Source organism: Canis aureus, chromosome X, assembly GCF_053574225.1.
Source record: "Canis aureus isolate CA01 chromosome X, VMU_Caureus_v.1.0, whole genome shotgun sequence".
NCBI classification, from domain to species: Eukaryota; Metazoa; Chordata; class Mammalia; order Carnivora; family Canidae; genus Canis; species Canis aureus.
In genome coordinates, this window is record NC_135649.1 from 104,979,150 (window position 1) to 105,002,356 (window position 23,207).

The window sequence follows — 23,207 nt, forward strand, 5'->3', positions numbered from 1 at the left end:
ATTGAAGGAAATTCATTTTGACTTCATCATCTCAAATCAAAATACTCTTAAAAAATATAAAGAATTCTGTCAAAATTGAAATCCAGAATTTTGAACTGGAATTTGGATGTAACATTATAGAATCAATTATAGGGATGCCTGGGTGGCTCAGTGGTTGAGCCTCTGCCTTTGGCTCAGGGCATAATCCCAGATCTGGGGATTGGGTCCCGCATCGGGCTCCCTGCAGGAGCCTGCTTCTCCCTCTGTCTGTGTCTCTGTCTCTCTCTCTGTATGACTCTCATGAATGGATAAATGAAAATTTTTAAAAAGTCATAAGCCCTCCTCATTATTTACATAAATAATCTACCAATGAAATCTTAAAGACTCATTTTTGTGTTAGTGGTATTTAAAGGAGTTAGTCTCTATGGAACCTGTTTAAGCTAGCTTTGAGTAGGAAGTTCGACATTAATATCAAGCGCCCTTTGGCAATCCCCTTTAAAGAATAAACACTCATAGTTTTGTTTTCATTCCTCTGACATTTTCTTTGGAAGCTTGCTTTCCTGTTTAAAGAATTCCTTAGGTCCACACTGAGCTTTATATGGGAAAGGAAATAGAATGTCGGGAAAGCTCTACAGAGCCCTAGAAAGAAACATGGAAAACGAAACTCATCCTCAGTTCCAGTTGCTCACTGTGGGGGTAACACAGACACATGTGCACCAAAGCCAGTTGGGAGGTGTCCCCTGGAGCCTCTGAGTGCTTGCTGTGGTGTCCGTGGGCAGCTCAGACCCGCTGCACATGAAAACCAGGGAGGGAATCCCTCCATAGCGTCTAGCTTGGAAATAGCTTTCTCTACTTCAGCCCAGGGCAGAAGCAACAGGACTGTGGTTGGGATGTAAGTTAAACAGGGTAGCATTTTATGGTAATTTGAAAACATTGGATATTAAAGCTACTCACATTTATATGTGAGTCTTTGGGGAGTGAGATAGTAAAGATGTCTAATTAGCTCATGGTTGGCCTGCAGTTTTTTTCATTAGTCTTCTGCACCCTTGTCCTCTTCAGTCACTGAGAATGTAATGTTTTTCATTTGTTAACTGTGAAAGCACAATCTTCCTGATGGTTGTGTGTTCTTGGTGGAGGTAATAAAATTGATGTTGACTACTTAAACCTTTAGCACAAGTTTTAAATGAAGAACAACAGAAAGCGCTAATCAAATTTTGATATACTTAGATTTCAGGAATTATTTGATAGTGAAATGCCATTGTTTTTTATTGATCGCTCTTCCCCCTTCTTGTTGAATTTTGTGGGTTTCAGTGGTTTTTGTTTTGTTTTATTAATGAGAGCAAAGATTTAAGTTACCCTGGAACAGGAATCCTTTGGGGCCCAGGAACTGTCTCTGAGGAGACCTGGGGGACAGGACACTTCATGATTGAGATTTTTGTTTGTTTCTTAGCTTATTTGGAAATTGGTTTTCAAGTCAGGCTTGAAATTAGCAGTCTCAATTAGATGCAGTCTAACTCATGGTGGTTCGTAGTTATCACTGTAGTGATCTAACAAATGTATGTGCTTTTGTTTCTAAATAGTCAAAAGGAAATTGTGGACATCGTGTTTAAAACAGGGCTCTGAAATTTTCAATGGTATGAATGATGGCTCAGTTCTCAATTATATTATTTGCTCTGTGGAGCTGTAGTACTCTCAAAAACCCTAAATAAGCCAGTGGCATTTTTCTGCTCTGCCACATTCCTTTTCCCTTTTAGGAATTAACACTAAATGTTTGTTTGCACTGAGTCTTCGACCAATAAAGTTCGGATGAGGTAGTCTTTCAGTTCTGTCATTGTCTTTGGTCAGTTAAGAGAAATTTATCTGCTTCAGCTAAAATGAACTCTTTGTCAGAACTGTGAAGCAATGCTGGGTGTGTCCAGAAATCTTGTCAGCCTAGTGTGGTCTAGGGTTTGTTTGTTTTTTCAGATAGAAGATATCTGTTGGATTTTAAACTCTGTTTACAGGGGCACCCCACTTGCTCAGTTGTGGAGCATGCGACTCTTGATCTCAGGATTGTAAGCTTGAGCCCTACATTGGGTGTCTATAGAGATTACTTAAAAAAAAATCTTAACAAAACCTCTGTTTATAGACAAACACACAGAAGCAGAGTTTAAAATCCAACAGTATAATGACCACATATGGGATCCCTGGGTGGCGCAGCGGTTTGGCGCCTACCTTTGGCCCAGGGCGCGATCCTGGAGACCCGGGATCGAATCCCACGTCGGGCTTCCAGTGCATGGAGCCTGCTTCTCCCTCTGCCTGTGTCTCTGCCTCTCTCTCTCTCTCTCTCTGTGTGCCTATCATAAATAAATAAAAAATTAAAAAAAAATGACCACATATATACAATCATCCATCCACCTTTAAAAGATAGGAAATTGGGGATCCCTGGGTGGCGCAGCGGTTTAGCGCCTGTCTTTGGCCCAGGGCGCAATCCTGGAGACCCGGGATCGAATCCCACGTCGGGCTCCCGGTGCATGGAGCCTGCTTCTCCCTCTGCCTATGTCTCTGCCTCTCTCTCTCTCTCTCTCTCTCTCTCATAAATAAATAAAAATTAAAAAAAAATAAAAAATAAAAGATAGGAAATTACCAGTGCCTTCCAAGTTCTTCATGCCCTCCTCCTCCTGCCTCTGTCTCCCCAGAGGGAACTACTGTCCAGAGTTTAGTTTTTCATTTCCTTGTTCTTCTAAAACATTGTAGTTGAGCTTGCCTGGTTTTTGTCTTGAAAATATAAATAAACGTATCAAATACACATATAAAGATTTTTATCTAGATAGAGTCTTTCTATCTGTACTATTCTGTAACTCATTTTGTCCTGTTAACATGTTTATGGGCCACATATGTCTATGGTTGATTCCTTTTCACTCCTATAAAATATTCCTTTGTGGGAAAATAGCCATGTTGATGACTAGTTGTTTTATTAAGAGTGTTCCTAGGGCAGGATCCCTGGTTCATAGGGTCTGCACATCAGTTTTACTAGGTGACGTTAAATAGTCTTACTTAATAAGTGGTTATTTCTAATTTTGCCATTCTGGTAGCTTTAAAATAGTTTTTCACTATGAGGTGTGTGTGTGTGTGTGTGTGTGTGGTTTTGCTTTATTCTTCAATTTTTATTTTGAAAAAATTTCAAAACTACAGAAAGTTGCAGAAATAGTACATAATTACTATCCTTTTCACTTGGATTCACCAGTTAACATTTTCTACATTTGCTTTGCCTTATTTTACACGTGTGGGTGCTTACACACACGTGTATTTTCTTTTTCTGAACTATGTGAGACTTAGTTGTAGGCATCATTGTGCTTTCTACACATCGGCAATTCAGCATGTATTTCCAAAGAATGCAGACACTATTATCGCAATACCATTATCACATCAGGGAAAAGTAACATTTCCTTGTTTATATAAACATTACCTTGTATGCAGTCCATATTCAGGTTTCCCCAGTTCTTAAGTCATTTTTTTATAGTTAATGAATTAGAATAAGGCAAACTCCTTCATGACCATCATCTAAGGACAAAAACAGAATTTTGCCAGCCTTCCCAGAACCCGTTCCATGTAGCCTACTCCAATTACAGTTCTCTCCCTCCATCCAAAATTACCTACTACCCTGACTTCTATAGTAATAGCCTTCTTATTTTTCTTTATGGTTTTATCACCCAAGTATTTATCCCTGTCACTTGAGTTTTTCCTCTTATTATTTCTGACTTTAGATACCTTTTAAGTCTCCCTTCACCCTTTTTAAGTCACTTTTAATCTACAGTTTCTTCTAGCTTTTTATTTTCCTTACAATGTATTTGTTAAAAGAACCCAGCATATTGGACCTAGAGACTTTCTGTTAGTTTGAGCTTTGCTGATGGCACACTTAAGATGCAGTTGACCATGTTCCTCTCTTCTCTGCATTTCCTGCAGATTGGCAGCTGGGTTCAGATGACTGTTTGATGAGGTTTGTGTTTGATCCTTTTGGCAAGGCTGTAGATCTATGTAGGCACCTAAGTCTGGTTTTTACTTTGCTGTTTTGGGGTTAGTGGTTATTGATGCCCAGTGCCCAGATCCATTAATTCACTGACCTCTGTCATGTCATTTTTCACATATTACCTGGAATACTTTAATAAGGAACCACTTCCCCTCATCTACTATTTACTCATTCAGTTAGAGGAGAGACAGGATAGATGCTTTATTTTTTCTCCTATGTATCCAGTTTTCAAAATAATGGATTGGTTCCCTCTCATCCTCAGAAGGTCACTAGTTAGTTTTTTAAATATAGCTATGAATTTGTAGATTTATATATATTTGGATTTGAATGTTTCATGATTCTTACTCCTTATTAAAATTCAGATTGTCACACTTTGGCTGATAGAAGTTGGCTTTGAGTCCTTTTGACATGACCTAAATATGATAGTTTCCTCACTATCTAGCATGTCACAATGGTCTCAGAATTTCTCATTGTAGTTGTAATGTATATTTCCTTGATCACTAATGAGGTTGAACATCTTTTCACGTGTTTATTGGTTTCTCCTCCTTGAAACGCCTACTCATGTTTTTTGACCATTTTTTGCATGAGTAATTTGTTCGTTCCTTAATAATTTATAAAGGTTCTTTATTTTTTTCCTAGATGCTAATATTGTTCATCATGTGTTGGCAGATGGCTTCTTTTCAGTTTGGGTGTCTTTTAACCATCAGAAGTTCTTATTGTAGTTGGTTTTATTGATTTTTTTCCATTATGGTTTTCACTCTGAGTCTAGGAGCTTAATAAAAGCCTGAAACTATTTACTGATTGTCCATTGCTAATCTGAAACCCTTTCACAATAGTATCAGCCCAACATCGGAGTATCTGAGATGGAAGCCAGTTGTGGGCGTGGGGCCCCAGGGTTACAGATGGCTCTTTTGGAGTTGTCCTATAATTAGCCAAACACAGCAGTGTCTCGGTAAATGGCATGTTTAGTTTTCACTAGGTTTTAAAAAAATATAACAAGTTACTATTGAAAGAATTGCAGAATGACTCTTAAAGGCCAACAATAACTAAAAAGCAAAATCTTAATAAGTCTTTAAAGGGAAAGAAAATCCATGAAGAAATATAAACCTGTTACTAACGTGAAAACTGAGCAGAACTTCTAAAGCTGGGCTTTTAATAGTTGTGTGCAGGCCCCTGCTGGCTCAGCAGGAAAATGAAAGGGAAGCAGCAGCCACCACCCTGAGTAAATATGCCCTGCTTTCTCTTCCTCCATTCCAAATTCCTCAGCTTGCTAAACACACTCAAGTTTAGCTCTCCATAAGTTACGTGGTTTCAAAGTGATCCTCTCGGATATTTCTATCACAAATGGAGAAATACTGCATAATTCACCTTATATGAAGTATCTGACAGAGTCAAAGTCATAGGAACAGAAAGAGGAATGCTGGTTGCCAGGGGCTACAGGGAAGGGGATTGGGGAGTTCCTGTACAATGGGTATAAAGTCTCAGTCATGGAAGATGAATGTGTTCTAGAGATCTGCTGTACAGCATAGTGCCTGTAAGTCAATAGTACTGTAAAGCATACACTTAAAAATTTGTCAGGAGAGTAAATCTCATATTAAGTGTTCTTAACCCAAAAAAATAAAAATAAACATAAGGACAATGTGGTGGGTTTTCCATAAAGCTAAATTTGTTCTGAATTCGTGCCCTTTCCAGTTTTGGCTGTTTAAAAAATCAAGGTCCTGGGCAATGATTTTTCTTTTTTTTTTTAACATCATTACTTAGCAAAATAAAAAGTTAAAAATTCTGGGCAGTGGGGCAGTGGGGAGCATCTCCTTTTTTGAAAGGCATAAAGCTTTCGTATCAGAAAAGGTGGACCAAGCAGAATGCAGCATAGCCTGATGGCCAAGAGACTGGACTCTGGAATGAGTGCTCCAGGCTCCGCCCCACCCCGCCCCGTCCCCACTTCTTACAAACCATGAAACCTTGGGAAATTGCTCTGGCACTCTGGGAAATGCGAGTAGGACCTCAGGGGCTGCTTTGAGGACTAAATGAGTTTATCCTTGTAAGAAACTTATAAAATGGACAGACCCTAGCACACAAGAGCCATGACAGATGTCACAGGACACTGCACAGTTTTGCTTCTGCTTGAGAAGATAACATCCTCTGATGGGAAATGGAACCATAGGGCTTATATCCATTAGTCAAGAGTCCTGCCCCCCCCACCCCGTGTTTTAGTCTCCTATCCTGCCATAACAAATGACCACAAATTTAGTGGCTGAAAGTAATACAAATTTATATTATCTTAGACTCAGTAGGTCAGAAGTCTGGCGCTAAATCAAGGTGTCAGCAAGGCTGCATTCCTTTCTGGCGGCTCCAGGGGAGAATCCATTTCCCCCCTCATGCAGGTTGTTGACAGAACTCATTTCAGTTCCTGTGGTTGTAGGGTCAAGGTCTGTTTTGCTGGCTGCCAGTGGAGGGCTGTTCCTAGCTTCTAGAGGCTACAGCTTTCGTTGGCTCACAGCCCTCTTCCTCCATCTTCAAAGCCGGCCACTGCAAGTTAAATTCTTTTCATGTCCCATTTCTCTGCCCCTGTCTTCTGCCTCCCTCTTTGACTATAGGAACCCATGTAACAATCCAAACTAATCTCCCTGTTGGAAAGTCAGCTGATTACCAACCCAAATCCCCATGCCACATAAACTCTCCTTTGCCAGGTAAAGTAACAGAGTCACAGTTTCCAGGATTAGGATGCAGACATCTTTGGGGGAGGCAGTATTCTGCTGATGGTATCAGTGAACTGGGATTTCACTGGGGTCTTTAACAGATTGTTTATCTGTACCTTTTGTTTCCTCGTCAAAAAGTTAAGTGACTTTTTACATAGGATAAGTAATGTTTATCGAGCACTTGCTGTGAGCTTGGCCCTGGGTACTAAACTCTTTGTTCACGAAAAGTCTCTGAGGCAGGTTCTGTTATTATCTCCATTTTACAAATGAGGAAACTGCATTTGGGGAAGTTAAGTAATTAAAATAATCAACTAGTGAGGGGCTCAGACATTTCAGTGGGATGCTATACCTCAGAGATTTGTCCAGAAATCCCTCTTTACATGGCAGTGCATACTAATTAGGAATAAATGTTTAGACTAAAACAAATGTTTTGATTTTGCTAATAGAAATGATCATTCATGTTCATGGATGTGGAAAGGAAATACATTTTCTTTTCTAGCCTAGCCAAGTTGACACATCAAACTAACCATAACAGTGCTATTTAGCTTATTCCTCTAGCTCTATATAGTCCAATATGGCAGCCACAAGCTATTGAGGACTGGAAGTATAGCTAGTGTGAATTGAGGTGTGTGCTGTAAGTATAAATTCACAGCAAATTTAGAAGACATGGTACAAATAAAAAGAATGTAAACTATCTCATTTTTATACTGATATGTTAAAATAATAGTATTTTAGATATGTTGGGTTAAATAAAATATAATAATTGCTTAAAAATTATGAAACCTGGGCACCTCAGTGGCTTAGTCAATTGAGCTTCGGACTCTTGATTTTGTCTCAGGTCATGGTCTCAGGGCCCTGGGATTGAGCCCTGTGTCAGACTCTGTACTCAGTGGGGAGTCTGCTTAAGATTCTCTCCCTCTCCACCCCCCCCAGTCATGTGTGTGGTCTCTCTCTAAAATAAATAAATCTGAGAACAGGCGCCCTACCAGGGCACCCCTAAATAAATAAATCTTAAAAAAACCAATGAAACCTGATAGGTATCAAAATTAAATTATAAGGAGAATCAGTTATAAAATATTTCAAATACAGCTGTCTGAAAAATGCAAAAAAATTAATTTCTGGCTTGTACTAAATCACAATCTGTCTTTTGAAGTTGGAGAATGTTATTTTTTTTCTGAGATCATGTCAGTTTATGCCAAGAGAGATCTGATTTGTAATAGGGTGGATGGGCTCAATATTTCTTTAGTGAGATATTTGACTGTCATGTTTTGTTATACTATAAGTGATACATAACCAAACAAGAAAAATTTCCTAGCAACAGAGTTGTTTTCCTCAACCAGAATATTTCATGTGCTCATTTTCTTAATGTCCAAAAGATAAAAAAACTTATGAATTATATTTTTGAGATTGAGATGCTGGCAAGTATAGATAGTAGAATATATAAGACTATCACTAGAAGTACTTGGCAAGCATTACATAAGGTAGTTCGCACCTAAAATATATTTAACTAGGTAGAGAACTCCATGGTTTTTATGACAGACCCCACTGCCACGTGGTTATCTCACTTAGCTTCGTAAATGAAGCCTCTTTTTTTTTTATTTCTTTTCTTCATTAATTACATACCCAAACATTTTTTTAACCTCATCAGATCTCTAGGTTGTACTGCATTTAATTTGTTTATTCAACAAATGTTTAAATACCATGTGCTAGGAGGTCCTAGGAATATTGTGCCCTCATGAAGCCTATATATTAGTAAATGATTCAACTTATGTATTAGTAAATGAATGGAAGAATTATACAAATCAGGAAGCATATGATGCTGTGAATGTGAATAAAAGGTTCTCATGTAAATTGAAGGACATGTGACAGCCTTGATCTAGAGGATGAATAACATTTAGCTAGGCAGAAATTGAGATTGACCAATCTAGGTCAAGAGATACATTTTGCAAAGTTCTCATCCTAGGAAAGAGCTTGGCAGGTTGGAAAAGCAACAGCAAGAAGGCCTCTGGGTGTGTGTTTGTGTTTGTGTGATTGTGGCTCTCAAAGAATACAGCAAGGCACACAGTACTGAGTTCTGTAGAGCTCTGTTCAGAGCAAAAAGACATGGGTGTTGTATGATGATCCACCAAGTAATACATAAGGCCTTGTTGCCCAGAAGTTCATCATCAAATGGATGTGGTCTGTAGACAGGGTAACCATATAATTTATCATCCAAGTCAGGATAGGCTTGAAAGTGAAGGGGGGGTGCTATTAATTATGCTAGGACAGTGGGTATAAACCAGTATAACTTGGCAAGCCGGGATATATGATCACTGTGTTGAGAGACCAGTTTTCAATCACTTCAGTAAGCCTGGAGTTGCTTAGAAACCATGCTCTGAAATTATGGGGTTAGTTATGTATTTTTGCTTTCTCACTCCCCCTGCTCCTTCACCCATGGATAATTGCGAGAAGGCCACCAAGAGAATCTGCGCCCAGTCTAGACTCCAGAATTCCAGCCCCATTGACCACTCACTTGCAGCCTACTGTTTGCAGTTGCCATGTCATGAGCGTTCACGTCCATGGTGGATATCAGTTCTTACCAACATGTTTTCGCAGAGTATTGAAAACATATAGGAAGTAAAGCCTTAAACATCTGGCGCATGTAATTTTCCTACTAGAAACTTTCCTACATCACTTCTGGTAGATGACATGACCTAATTATACATTCCCAGATGTGGCCAGGTGGAATGGGTGTGGTCCAATTATAACCACTTTCATTGTAAACGTGTTTTGTGATTTGACCCCTATGGTGGATGATGCACACAGAACAGCTTTATTCTTGATTTTTTTATACTTGAACAATGGTAGCAGCATGAAATAGTAAAGAGATCTTTTCACTGTTGATTTTTTTATAGAATCAGCTGTTCTCTGTGGTGAGGATTAATGAAGCTTTAGTCCCAGCTCTACTCCAAGCCTAAGTCACTGTCTACAGTGGAGCCCTCAGGGAACCCTAGTAATTCCTTCAGTTAACTAAGAAGTAGGTCAGGTTGCATTATAAGAATATTTAATGTTGTATTCAGCCAAATACTAAAGATGGGCACTTTGAGACATTCCACTCTTTCTTTAGAAGTTTCACTATTTCCTTTTTAAACTGTATTAATATTCTTACTTTTTGTCTTACAAGCCAGGAAATGTGAAGAATTCACCTGGAAATAAGTAGAATGCTCCATGCTCTGCCCATTTTAATCAGGTAAAGAACAAGAGAACGCTATAGTCATTTTTAGTATTGTTAGCATCAGCTGAAATGACTTGTCCTTAATTTAACTTAATTAATTATATCAGTTTCAGCCTCATGTAGATACATAAAAGGGCTGGGATGATGTTTCATTCCATCCTTAATTTGTGGACTTAAGTGCCTTCACTTGTTTGTGTTCATTCTTAAGCACCTGGGTTTTTTGTTTTTATTTTTTTTTAGACAAGCTAGAACTTGGCAGTTGGGATTTGTCTACAAAACTGTTTCAAACAATTGAAAAGTGTCATTATTTCTTAGGTTTATGTTTTTTTTTCAAATAGCACTTTACTATAGTAGGTACCCTTGTATTCATCTGATAGTCATTAAATAAACATTTATTGAATGAATGATGGTTGTAGAGAAGCTCAAGATTATATAGAAATATTATTATAAGTGCCATAGGGAATTCATAGGTATAATTATTCTTTCTTTAAAAATTGAGTAACCTGAGGCTAGAGAAATTTAGGATACCAGATGAAGTCAGAAAAATCAGTATTATTCCTTCTCACACTCAATTCACTATTTTCATTCATTTATTCAATATTTACTCATGAGTACCAGCTAAGTACAAAACCCTAGTTATATTAATATTGGTTTTTATATATATTAAAAATTATATAATGGCACTTGTGATTTCTTCATTATATAAGATTATATTGAGTTTGGAAACAATCTAAATATTTAGCTGCCGAAAGTGACTTAATTTGGGACGCCTGAGTAGCTCAGTGATTGAGCACCTGTCTTTGTCCTAGGGCGTGATTCCAGATTCCCGGGTTCAAGCCCCATATTGGGCTCCTTGCATGGAGCCTGCTTCTCCCTCTGCCTGTGTCTCTGCATCTCTCTCTCTCTCTCTGTCTCTTATGAATAAATAAATAAAAATCTTCTTAAAAAGTGGCTTAATTCTGGTACATCCATGAAGAAGAATGTTATTATGTTTCAGTAATACTTAATTGCATGGAAACTTGTTAAATGAAAAAAACAAGGTAGTATGATACGTTTTTAGAGAGGATAAAGACCAGGAAATACAACAAAAAATTTAAGTATATATCTTGGGATGGTAGAATTATGGATTTTTTAAATAGTTTTTCTTCTATGTAACGTCCTATGTTTTAAAATTTTCTGCAGCAAATATGAATTTTCTTTTATAGTCTTTTTTTTAAATCACCACTATATTTATTATAAATCATGACTGCTATTTACAGTCCATGAAAGCACTCAGTTGTGAAGTCTTTCTTTTTCAAGCTTTCTCCATATTTTTAGAGATCCAGAGTCATATACTCTTAGAATTTGAGAGGGGTCATCTGGCCCCCTAGCAAGTCTCAAGCATAAATACCCTGTAGCCCTGTGTGGTCTCACCTTTCATCTTCACTGATAGGCAGCTCACCCCACAGGGCAGCCATCTTGGGATGCTTCTGATTTTTCGGAATCAGTAAGTGTTACTAATCACTTTGCTACACTAAGCAAAAATATGTCTTTTTGTAACTCCTGTGCAGTGGTTCTGATCCTGCCGTAGAGGTCACAGAAAACAAACACAGATCCTCTTTCACATCACAGCCCTTCATATGGTAACCCCAAGTTGTACTTCCCAAATTTTATTATACAAACAAATTACCGCAGGAGCTTGTTAAAAGAGGCCTAAGCCCCACCCAAGAATCCTCAGCATCTCTGGAGAGCAGGGCCAGATGTGCACTGGATGGATCTGCTATTGGAAGAGAGACTAGAACACGAGCAGCCAGGAAACAACATATGTCCTCCAGAAACTTGACATTGAATATATTATGTTTCTCTTCAGGAAACATGAAACTTGGAATATAGGGAAACTACTTAAATATCTCTTTCATCTTTCCAAAATACTCTGGGCCAGACTTCAGCTTACTGTATGCACAACTTTGATTTTTTGATTAATTTTTATTTCTCTATTGGAGATGGAGTTTTCATCTATAAAAGTGATACATATTTGTTGTAAAGAAATTTGTTTACGGGTGCCTGGGTGGCTCAGTTGGTTAAGTGTCTCACTTTGGCTCAAGTCATGATCTCAGGGTCCTGGGATTGAGCCCCAAGTCCAGCTCCCTGCTCAGCAGGGAGTCTGCTTTGCCCCTCCCCCTACTTATGCGCGCTCTCTCTCTCTCTCTCTCTCTCTCTCAAATAAATAATAAAATCTTTAAGAAAAAAATTTTCTTAGATAAATATTTTAAAAATTTGTCTTATCCTCTATTCCTTTTCCATGGTTAATTTCTAGTAATAGTTTGGCATACCATTTGACTTTTTTTCTCTATGTAAATAAATGTGTGCACATCCATACCTGCTTTTGTTTTTTTGACAGAATGAGCTCATATTTCTTGAATTGTTTTGCAAGTACACTGAAACCTCCATGAAGGAACGTATCACAATTTTATTATCACACCTAAAGAAATTAACACTAATTGTTTAATATTTCATATTCAGGTAGTATGCAGATTTCCCTAATTGTCTTTTTGCACTTGGTTTATTTGAATCTGGATCCAAACAAGATCTACCCATTACAGTTGACCGAAGGTCTCTGAAGTCCCTTTTAAACTGTAACAGTGGGGCAGCCCAGGTGGCTCAGTGGTTTAGCACCACCTCCAGCCCAAGGTGTGATCCTGGAGACCCGGGATCGAGTCCCATGTTGGGCTCCCTGCATGGAGCCTGCTTCTCCCTCTGCCTATGTCTCTGCATCTCTCTCTCTGTGTCTCTCATGAGTAAATAAATAAAATCTTAAAAAAATAAACTGTAATAGTTCCTTCTCCTTCATTTCCCCCCTGTCATTATTTTTTTTGAAAAACAGGCCTATTCATTAGAAGATCCCATATTCTGGCTGGCTGAGGGCATCCATTTAGTGTCATTCTGTTTATCTCTTGGTTCTTCTCTTCTCTGCATTTCCCATAAGATGATAGATCCGAAGGCTCCATCAGATTTAGGTTTAGTTTTGGTAAGGATACTTCATAGACAGTGCTATGTTTAGCTGTGTTGAACAAATGAAGTAACTTGCCTTTTTTCACTTAATATATTATGTGCTGCTTTTTCTCATAGTATTTAGAGATCTATCTCATTCCTCCTCTTAGCTGCTTAATAACTTCCTAATATGGACTACCATGGCCTATTGAATCCTTATCAATTTGGTCATTTCCATTTTGCAGTTTTAACAATTCAGTAAATGTATTGGATTCTTAGATAAGTCCAAAACAGATCAATAAACTGAGATGGAAAAGGTAAGCTAGAGGTGTATATGTTTAACTTAAGGTTTGGTTTTATATTAAAAGATATATTTGGGAATCCCTGGGTGGCTCAGCGGTTTAGCTCCTGCCTTTGGCCCAGGGCGTGATCTTGGAGTCCACGGGATCGAGTCCCACATCGGGCTCCCCGCGTGGAGCCTGCTTCTCCCTCTGCCTATATCTCTGACTCTCTCACTCTCTCTCTCTCTCTGTCTCTCCCTGTGTCTTTCATGAATAAATAAAATAAAAATCTTTAAAAAAATAGAAGATATATTTATGTCTAAAAATATATCTCTAAAATCTCTAACTGCTAAGTAGATTACTTACGTATTAGGGGAAAAAAGCAATCTGAAGAAGAATCAGTTTGTTAGGGGGCGGGGCAGGAAAAAATAATCAGTTTGTCTTTGATGTGTCTTTGGATGATGTGTGTTGCATTCCAGAGAAGAATAATGGGATGATATGAAGAAAGGTATACATACGTCAGACAGACGGAGATATAATCACGTTCTCCTTCAGCAGATGGACGGAAATGTAGTTGTTTGGTTTTTCAGAAGGGGAGACATGTGGTGTGTGCTGTGCCATTTAAGCATTTATTTTTTATTTATTCATCCATCCATCTGTTTAATTATGCTCAGGTACATAGCCAGTTGAGAATCTGAATGTACTTTGGATGAAACACAAAACCTTTCTGCTTTGTAGTTTAAGTGTCTGTAAAATGGAAATAAGTTTTTTTATGGCTCATTATGATCCTCATGGTCATATAATGGTAATGTAAATATCTGATATGGTTTCTCAATTTAACCCTAGTGAATTTTCAAAAAGCCAAATTTTAAAGTCTTTTTTTTCCTGGCAATTTACTTATGGTTTTCTTTTTCTTTTAGTTATAGGTAAACATTGGAAACTCCATGCATTTTCTACAGAAAAATGGCAGAGAAGTCAGTACTGAATGTAGTAAATTGGCTTTCTTCTTCAGGAAAAATTATACCAGGCTTCTTTGTTATCTTGGGTGATACCATACTACCAGTGGACTAATCGGAAATCCTTTCACCTAGAGATAATGTCCAGCATTAGAACTCCTGGTTCTCATGTTGCTATTTATGTACATAATTAAAATTCTGAATTAAAAAAAAGTTGTTCTGGTTTTTGTTAATATGTATTATTGAGTGACAGTTTAAGCATATCTGGTGCCCATGTGTGTGGTATGTATGCATGGTTGTACGTGTGGTATGTCTCTCTGTACATGTATGTGTGTGATGTGGGTGTGTGTTAAAGAAAACCATTAACTCCCCTTAGGGCAGCACCAGCTGGCAGTCTGCACAGTCCAAGCCCCAGATCCAAGCCCCACAAGTGTGGAGTCAAGCAGAGTGGCTCTAGAGTTGACAGATAATGCTTCAATGGCCAGCACGAGAACATAACTTGTAAGTAATAGTTGGCCTGATGGGGATTAGAAGACATACAAAAGAAAACAGTAACCGTGACCCCTGGTTGCATTCTGTTGCCTCCCAGCTTATACAGATCTTGCACTTCTTGAATGCCAGTGGGAGATACGTAATGAAGTAGTCTCTGTCCTCTGCCAGCAGAGGAATGACATGTGGTCATGTGTGTTGATTTTGTGTATGTAGGCTGTGTATTCACTTTTGTGACCCCTGAATGTGCAGCTTATTAAGCTTTGTATTTTCAGTGCCAATGGGAACAGCAGGAGCCCCTTTTGACATGTCAGCCAGCGAGGGAAGATGGCCGGGGAGCGGCCTCTGAAGCAAAATTGAGAATTTCCGAATTGAAATGAGATTGGAAGTTAAAAGGTATCTTTGTATTCTTGTAGTGTCAATTTAATCCCTAATTGTTGACGTTCCAGATTTGATAGCATTTGGTACGATAGCAGTACACAAATGGAATGTGCTCGTGTTAATGTTAAATACATATGATAGAGCCAAAATGGCAAAGAATGTTTCCAGCATTATCACCGGACTAATGAGGTGAAGCAAATTTGTCCCTAGAATAATCCCCATAGTGACCCAGAAGTCTGTATTTCTTTTTTTTTTGCTGAGATACTTTTGTGTTACTGTGCCCAAAATTTAATATCTCATAAATATATTATTATTATTTCAGCCTTTTCCCATTGGCTTGGCTTCCTATATCACCCACAGAAAGTAGAAACTCCCCAAGTTTCCTCGTTCTTGAGATTGCTTATCTAGAGAAGAAATTGCTCTTGAGATCATTAATCAAAAGGTATTTGAGTGCCTCCTAACTGTAAAGTATTATTTCCATTTTTTTTAATTTTTATTTATTTATGATAGTCACAGAGAGAGAGAGAGAGAGAGGCAGAGACACAGGCAGAGGGAGAAGCAGGCTCCATGCACCGGGAGCCCGACGTGGGATTCGATCCCGGGTCTCCAGGATCGCGCCCTGGGCCAAAGGCAGGCGCCAAACCGCTGCGCCACCCAGGGATCCCTTACTTCCATTTTTAATCCTTTAGATGATACTGAAACATTGCCTTAAAACCTCTTAAATCCTCCAAGTGGGGGGAATGGGGGTGGGGGGTCACAGAGCCGGCTCGGAGCAGTATGTGGTCTCTGTTTAGGTCAGCAAGGTCATCACTTTCCAACCAGGCTAACTCAGTTGCTCTTTATACTATATAATCTTTTCCTTATCTGGTGATTTTTATCCAATGCTGCCTGCCTTTTACATTTATCACTTTTTGCTTGCCTTCCATGAACCCTGAACTGTAGAAAATAAAAAATTTGCATATTATAAGATCTTGCATTTTTCCAGCTCTTTCTAGTTTTCACAGTACTAGTTTATATCTTTCCTTCCTTGGCTTATTCCTGACATCAGTACATCTGTACTCTGTTTTTATGTTTATACTTTTTATTGTTTTTTTAAAGATTTATTTATTTATTTATTTATGATAGAGAGAGAGAGAGAGAGAGAGAGAGAAGCAGAGACACAGGCAGAGGGAGATGCAGGCTCCACACCAGGAGCCTGACGCGGGACTCGATCCCGGGACTCCAGGATCACGCCCTGAGCCAAAGGCAGGCGCCAAACTGCTGAGCCACCCAGGGATCCCCCTTTTTATTGTTTTTTATGACCAATTACCCTTATGATAAAACTGTGAATCTCAGTTCAGTTTATCTGTGACTTAATCAGGACAATTCTATTTTTTTTAAGATTTTTTATTTATTCATCCATGAGAGACACAGAGAGAGAGAGAGAGGCAGAGACACAGGCAGAGGGAGAAGCAGGCTCCATGTAGGGAGCCCAACATAGGACTCGATCCCGGGTCTCCAGGATCATCCCCCGGACTGTGGACAGCGCCAAACTGCTGAGCCACCCGGGCTGCCCAGGACAATTCTATTTTAATAACTTTAGAGACTTTGGAGGGAACGCTGTCTACCATACAGAGTGATTTAAGGGACTCCGAAGAGACAAATGTGGTGTAGTCTGTTCTGTAATAATGTGGTGGTTGGAGTCCTAAGAAAGATTGCTTTATCGCAAATCAAGATTGTAAAGCAGTTGTTTCAGTGGGAGGAAAGGGACTAGAGATGCTAAAGAATGCCTTCATCAATCTTACCACCTGTGCTGCCATTTGGGACAAAATCAAAACAATAGTAGTAGCTAGAAGAACCAAGGCCAGCTGAGGGAATGCCTACCTTGGTGGTACAGTAGCAGGTGCCTGGGCCAGTGGGTTAGCAGTTTTTATTATAAATGCACTGCTGGATCCCAGCCCACAAGTGGCCCCTGTACTGCAAAGTACTTCCCTAGTGGATCAATGACATGAATTCAGTAAAGTCTCAGGATACAGAATCAATGTATAGAAACCTGTTGTGTTCTTGTATGCTAAAAATAAAGCAACGGAAGGTGAAATTAAAATGCCATTTACAGTTGCACCAAAAACAATAAAATATCTAGGGATAAACTTAATCAAAGAGGTGGAAGACCTATACTCTGAAAACTATAAAACACTGATGAAAGAAATTCAAGATGACATAAAGACATGAAAAGACATTCCTTGCTCATGGGTTGGAAGAATTGGGTTGTCTGTCCTACCCAAAGCAGTCCACACCTTTAATGCAATCCCTACCAAAGTACCAAGAGCATTTTTCATAGAACTTAAACCAATAATACTAAAATTTGTATGGAACTACAAAAGACCTCAAATAGCCAGAGTGATTTTGAAAAAAGAAAAACAAAACTGGAGGTATTACAATCTCAGGTTTCAAGTTATATTACAAAAGGGTAATCATTAAAACAGTATGGTACCAGCATAAAAATAGACACCTAGATCAATGGAATAGAACAGAAAACTCAGAAATAAACCCACAATTATATTGTCAATTAATTTTTGACAAAGAGGGGATGAATATACAGTGGGAAAAAAGTCTTCAACAAATAGTGCTGGGAAAACAGGACAAGAGAATGAAAACTGAACCACTTTCTTTCACCATACACAAAAATAAACTCAAGATGGGTTGAAGACTTAAATGTGAGACTGGAACTCATAAAAATCCTCTAGGAGGAGTACCTGGGTGATTCAATCAGTTAAGCATCTGCCTTCAGCTCAGGTCATGATCCCAGGGTCCTGGGATCAAGCCCCTCCACGAGGCTCTCTGCTCAGCAGAGAGCCTGTTTCTCCCTCTCTCTCTCTCTCTGCCTGCCTCTCCCCTTGCTTGTACTTTCTCTGTCAAATAAATAAATAAAACCCTTAAAATTCTTTAGGAGAGCACAGGCAGTAATTTATCATACATTGGCAGTAGCAGCAGTTTTCAAGGTATGTCTCCTGAGGCAAGGGCAATAAAAGCAAAAATAAACTATTGGGACTACATCAAAATAAACAGTTTCTACACAGCAAAGGAAATAATCAACAAAACTAAAAGGCAACATACAGAATGGGAGAAGATACTTGCAAATGACATATCCAATAAAGGATTAGTATTTTATATATATATATATATATATCTGATACAGCTCAACACCCCAAAAAAAAATAATCCAGTGAAAAAAAGTGGACAGAAGACATGAACAGACATTTCTCCAAAGAAGACATCCAGATGGCCAATAGACACATGAAAAGAAGTTCATCGTCACTCATTATCAGGGGAGTACAAATCAAAACCACAATGAGATATCAGCTCACACCTGTCAGAATGGCTAAAATCAAAAACACAAGAAACAGTAAGTGTTGGTGAGGATGTGGAGAAAAAGGAACCCTTGTGCACCATTGGTGGGAATGTAAACTGGTGCAGCTACTGTGGAAAACAGTATGGAGGTTCTTCAAAAAAAAAATAAAAATAGAACTATCTATGATCCAATAATTGCATTCCTGGATATTTACCCCCCAAAATGCAAAAACACTAATTCCGATCGTTACATGTACTTGTATGTTTAAAGCAGCATTATTTGCAATAGCCAAACTATGGAAATAGTAGCCCAACTGTCCCATCAATTAATGAATAAAGAAGTGGTTACAGTTACATACAGATATATATATATATATATATATATATATATATATTATTCAGCCATGAAAAAGAATGAAATCTTGCCATTTGCAACAACATGGCTGGAGCTAGAGAGAGTTCCTCTAAGTGAAATAAGTCAGAGAAAGACAAATACCGTATGATCTCACTGATATGTGGAATTTAAGAAACAAATGAGCAAAGAAAAAGAGACAAACTAAGAAAGAAATGGAGTCTCTACTATAGAGAACAAACTGATGGTTACCAGAGGAGAGGAGGGTGTGGGAATGGGTGAAATAGGAGATGGAAATTAAAGAGTACACCTATCATGATGGAAAAAAAAAATGATAAAAGAAATAATGTTTTCGTTCACGACCAGCTGAAAGAAACTTGCTTGCGGTTTTGGTTTTTACCCTGTACACCTCCTGTCTGATGTTTTGTTTCCCTTTTGATAGATTCAAATTGCAAGTCCACAATTAGCTTGGACATAGTTCTAAAGGTACAATTAGATCAGACTCTAGACATGACCGAAGTTCAGGCTTATTTATATTTGGGAAATGATAGCCAAAGAAATTTCTGGATGGAGCAGGTTTGTTTTCATAAGCAAAGAGTTTCACTGTTTTACATTTTGTTCACTTAGCAGTGCTGAATGAGTGACCTGTATTTCATATTTAAGGGCCTTTGTCTTCTCAGTTAATTCTAGAGCTTTGTTATTGCGGGCAACAGTTCTTCTGGAAGGCAGAACAGCGTAGGACGTGACTCTTCTCCCTGCCCACCCCCAACCTGTGAGAGTCTTCAGACTCAGTACCTGCAGAGTCAGTCCGTAAACTCTCTCTTCTCAGGTACACCTTGGAACACTCTCCGTCCAGCGCTGGCCTGCCTTGGGAGTGTAAAGGACAAGTGGGCACAGAAGTCAAGGCAAAGCTGAAGAATCCAGGATTCGGAGACTGCTCCCCACACTCAAAAGTGAAGTCGTAGCCAGTCCTTCCAAAACTTAGAGGACGCGATACTCAGATTTTGTTAATGACTCCAAATTTCAGGGTGGTTGGGGGCATGATTTTAGATGCTTTGTTCGCTGCAGGGAAAATACTGCTTTTAAAAATCAGCTGTCTGGTTTATTTTTCATATCTTCTAAACTGGGAGAAAATGGCCCTCAGGTAATGAGTGTCTGAATGCACGTATGTATGACTTTCTCCTGAGACCCCAGGAAGACGGTAAGAGAGGGAATGCTTTTCCCCCTTAGGAAGAGAGGGATTTTTTAAGTTGGCATTAGCACGCAAGGAAAGGATGGGGAGAGGGAAACAATGGGACTCCTGGTTTTTGCAACACGCTTAGTGGAACTGTTTGACCCTTGAAACCCTGCACCCATATAACAGTGACACAAACAAAAGTAACAAAAACATTTCTTAAAAGAATTCTAAGAAAAGCAAGGAAGCTAACATTAAAAGTCTCCTACTTACTTCGTAAGCTTCGGTTCCGTGCGTTCGTTCAATGGGGCCTTTCCTGTCATGAGTGCAGTATGATCCATTGCTCTCCATTTTGTCAATTTTTAGAAGGTTCTGGTGTGACTTTTATCTATGGCATTTTGTGGGTCATCTCTCTCTGATTTACTTTCTGATTCCTTCTTCAGGAATGCAACCCTTGATTACAACATTACTACAGAGGGAGGCTCTGATTCGTTTGGGGGCATGTTCCCCAGGATCGAAAGTCGTGTTGTTTCCATGAAGAAAGACAAACTGCTTCGTGTATTGTTCGACTAGGCGAAGCTCTCTAGACCTGGAAGCGGCCATCATGCCCTGGGGCCTTCCCCACTTCGCAGTCCGCACTTGCCTCCTGCTGGTGAGGCTGCTGAGGACGCATGTCCTCCTTTCTGCATCTCCTCTCTGTCCTGTCAGGCAACGTGACATTGTTTTCTTTTTTTTTTTTAATTTTTATTTATTTATGATAGTTACAGAGAGAGAGAGAGGCAGAGACACAGGCAGAGGGAGAAGCAGGCTCCATGCACCGGGAGCCCGACGTGGGATTCGATCCTGGGTCTCCAGGATCACGCCCTGGGCCAAAGGCAGGCGCCAAACCGCTGCGCCACCCAGGGATCCCTGTGACATTGTTTTCTGCTCCTCGCTTTGTGCTCCTGGCTCTTTGTGGGCCCCACTGATCTAAAGATGCTTAATTTACTAATAGATTCTTTGTGTAACTCTTCCTTTTCCCTTGGGTTTCCTTCTTCTGTTCTTGTTCCTCATTTCTCGGCAGGTTGTGAGATGTAGGAAAAGCTTGCACCTTTATAAAACCTTTTTAAGTTGTTTGGCATTCCTATTGAATTCACCATCACTCTTCCATTTCTTTTTCTTTTTTTTTTTACTATTTATTTATTTATTTATTTATTTATTTATTTATTTATTTATTTATTTATTTATAAGAGAGGCAGAGACACAGGCAGAGGGAGAAGCAGGCTCCCTGGGATTCCTGGGATCACGCCCTGAGCCGAAGGCAGATGCTCAACTGCTGAGCACTGAGTCCCTGCTCTTCCGTTTCTAAAGAACTAAATTTCCTGACATGAAAACCTCCTCTTTCTGAAGTCCTGGATCACTTTGTAGGTTTTCCGCGTCCTCGTGCATGTTCTACCCTTGTTAGTTTACACCTGCTCTCTAGCAGACTGCTCTCCCTGAGACCAGGGCGAGTGTCTTTCTCCCTAGCGTGCCCACAGCGCTGACCGAATGCACCGACGTATACGTGGCCAAATGTGTGTTGGGGGTATTCTTTAATGTTCAAAATAGCATTATGATTTGGTTTTATTTGAGCCTTTGAGGATACCCATAAGCATTGGTTTGTTTGATTGCCACCGATCCAAGAGTGTGTGTCCCTCTGTTTCTGACTTTGGAATCTAAAAACAGAGGAGATTGAGCTTGGTACTCTTTAAAGGCCTTTAATCCCTGTGACTTTTCCCCTTAGATTGATTAAGCACCCCTTGAGTGCCTGGTCTAGATATCCTGTTATATTGTGCAGGGAAGAGAAATACAGTGTACAGTTCAGATGTGAAGACAAAGCAAGTACACAAAACAGTAATTAGAGGCAGTGCCATCATAACGTACAGATTAACTATCAGACAGATAGTGATTCCATGTATTGGTCTTATGCAAAAAAGCACCCAAGGATGTTTGTCTAAAACGGGAACATAAGGTGCCTAGGAGTGATTTTACATTTTTTTTGTACACTAACTTTTTTAGAGAAGGAAGAAGAGTAATCAGAGGAAACAAGCCTCGTACAACAGGATATTGCTTTTATATGGATGTTTTTACTTTTTAGTCTGTTAGGACCTAACCTATGCTTTCTTTGTGTGCTTATTGTTTTCCTTTCAGAACACCTTCTGTCCCCAGCAAGACTGGCAAAAGTTACCTTAGGGTTGGGCTTTGGGGGCACCCTTGATGGATTCCTCTAGCTCATTCTTAATGTTATTGCAGATAAGATTTAATATTTTATTACTTTCAAGTACAAATGGGAATTTCAACATCTGCCTAAGAGTAGTACCAGATGAGATCCTGAATGTCCTGCTTTAATGAATAGATATGTTTTATTTAAAATTAAGACCCATTTGCATAATAAGGTATGCCACTGACCTTTAAAAATCTCTTAGTAGCTTAAACATGCCACTAGACAGTATTTACTATAGTAATATACTGACTCTTTAAAAATTCATAGATGGGATAAACTTCCACTCACTGAAATAATGATAAATTCAGAATAGTCCTAGACACCAAATTTGAATGTTTCCTTAAGTAAACTTTAAACTACCGCTTGAATAAGTACCACGGCCTCTGTGCAGAAGGCAGTTAACATAGCAGGTGCAAGACTGCCATCTTTAGAAAGACCTGCTTGCATGGTTGGCCTTAGGAAACTCAGCTTCTCAGAAGTTTCCCAAGCTGGTAAAAGCTGGGACACCAGACCTTACACATATATTGTTTGTGTAAATGATGTGATTTATGGCAAATACTTGATTTCCTTCTGGTTGGGAATTTTGGTATTTGCTAGGCCAGCCTGCCTATGTGACTAGCCCCCAATAAAAATCTTGGGTGCTGAGTCTCTAATGGACTTGTCTAGGTAGAAGCACTATACAAATGTGGCTGCATTTTTTCTGCCAGAAAAGGAACACATTCAGTGTATCCCTCGCAGGCGGGGAAGGAAAGCCTATGAAGGAAGCCTGTGCATGGATTTCCTCACACTCTGCCTGTATCTTTTTCCTTTGCTGGTCTTGTCATATACCCTTTGGTATAATAAATCAAGCCTAAGTACAACCGTATACCGAGTCCTGTGAGTTATTTTAGTGAATTACCACGTGTGAATAATCTTGGGGATCCCCTGAAACAGCATGTTGAGATGATACTTGTTTCATTCATGTTATGCTATCTTCCCTTCAGCATTAGAGGAAAAATATAAATAAAAGGACTGTTATATTTACATTAAATATTTCCAGGTCACAAGACATTAAAAAACAGTTTTTATTCATCTTTCTCAAGCAAAGAGAAAGTAGTTTTTGAAAGCCACAGAAAGCTCTAAGCTCCGTTG

General features: G+C 39.1%; 1 protein-coding gene across 17 annotated transcripts in view; it reads left to right on the forward strand.

Annotated features, from left to right (window-relative positions):
* Positions 1-22,941, forward strand: part of APOO (apolipoprotein O) — a 62,199-nt gene extending 39,258 nt beyond the window's left edge. For 8 of the 17 annotated variants that reach the window (XM_077887886.1, XM_077887881.1, XM_077887872.1 and 5 more), the window contains 4 exons: positions 9,851-9,916; positions 14,073-14,609; positions 14,873-14,993; positions 19,490-22,941. Coding sequence is in view for 10 of the 17 variants with exons in the window: in XM_077887872.1 (XP_077743998.1) it covers positions 9,851-9,886 (36 nt within the window). In the remaining 7 variants the exon portion in view is untranslated. Of the gene's footprint in view, positions 1-9,850; positions 9,917-10,710; positions 10,859-14,072; positions 14,610-14,872; positions 14,994-19,489 lie in introns of those variants that run through there. The other 9 variants (XM_077887885.1, XM_077887876.1, XM_077887882.1 and 6 more) reach the window with 5 other exon arrangements.
* The last annotated feature ends 266 nt before the right edge of the window (positions 22,942-23,207 follow it).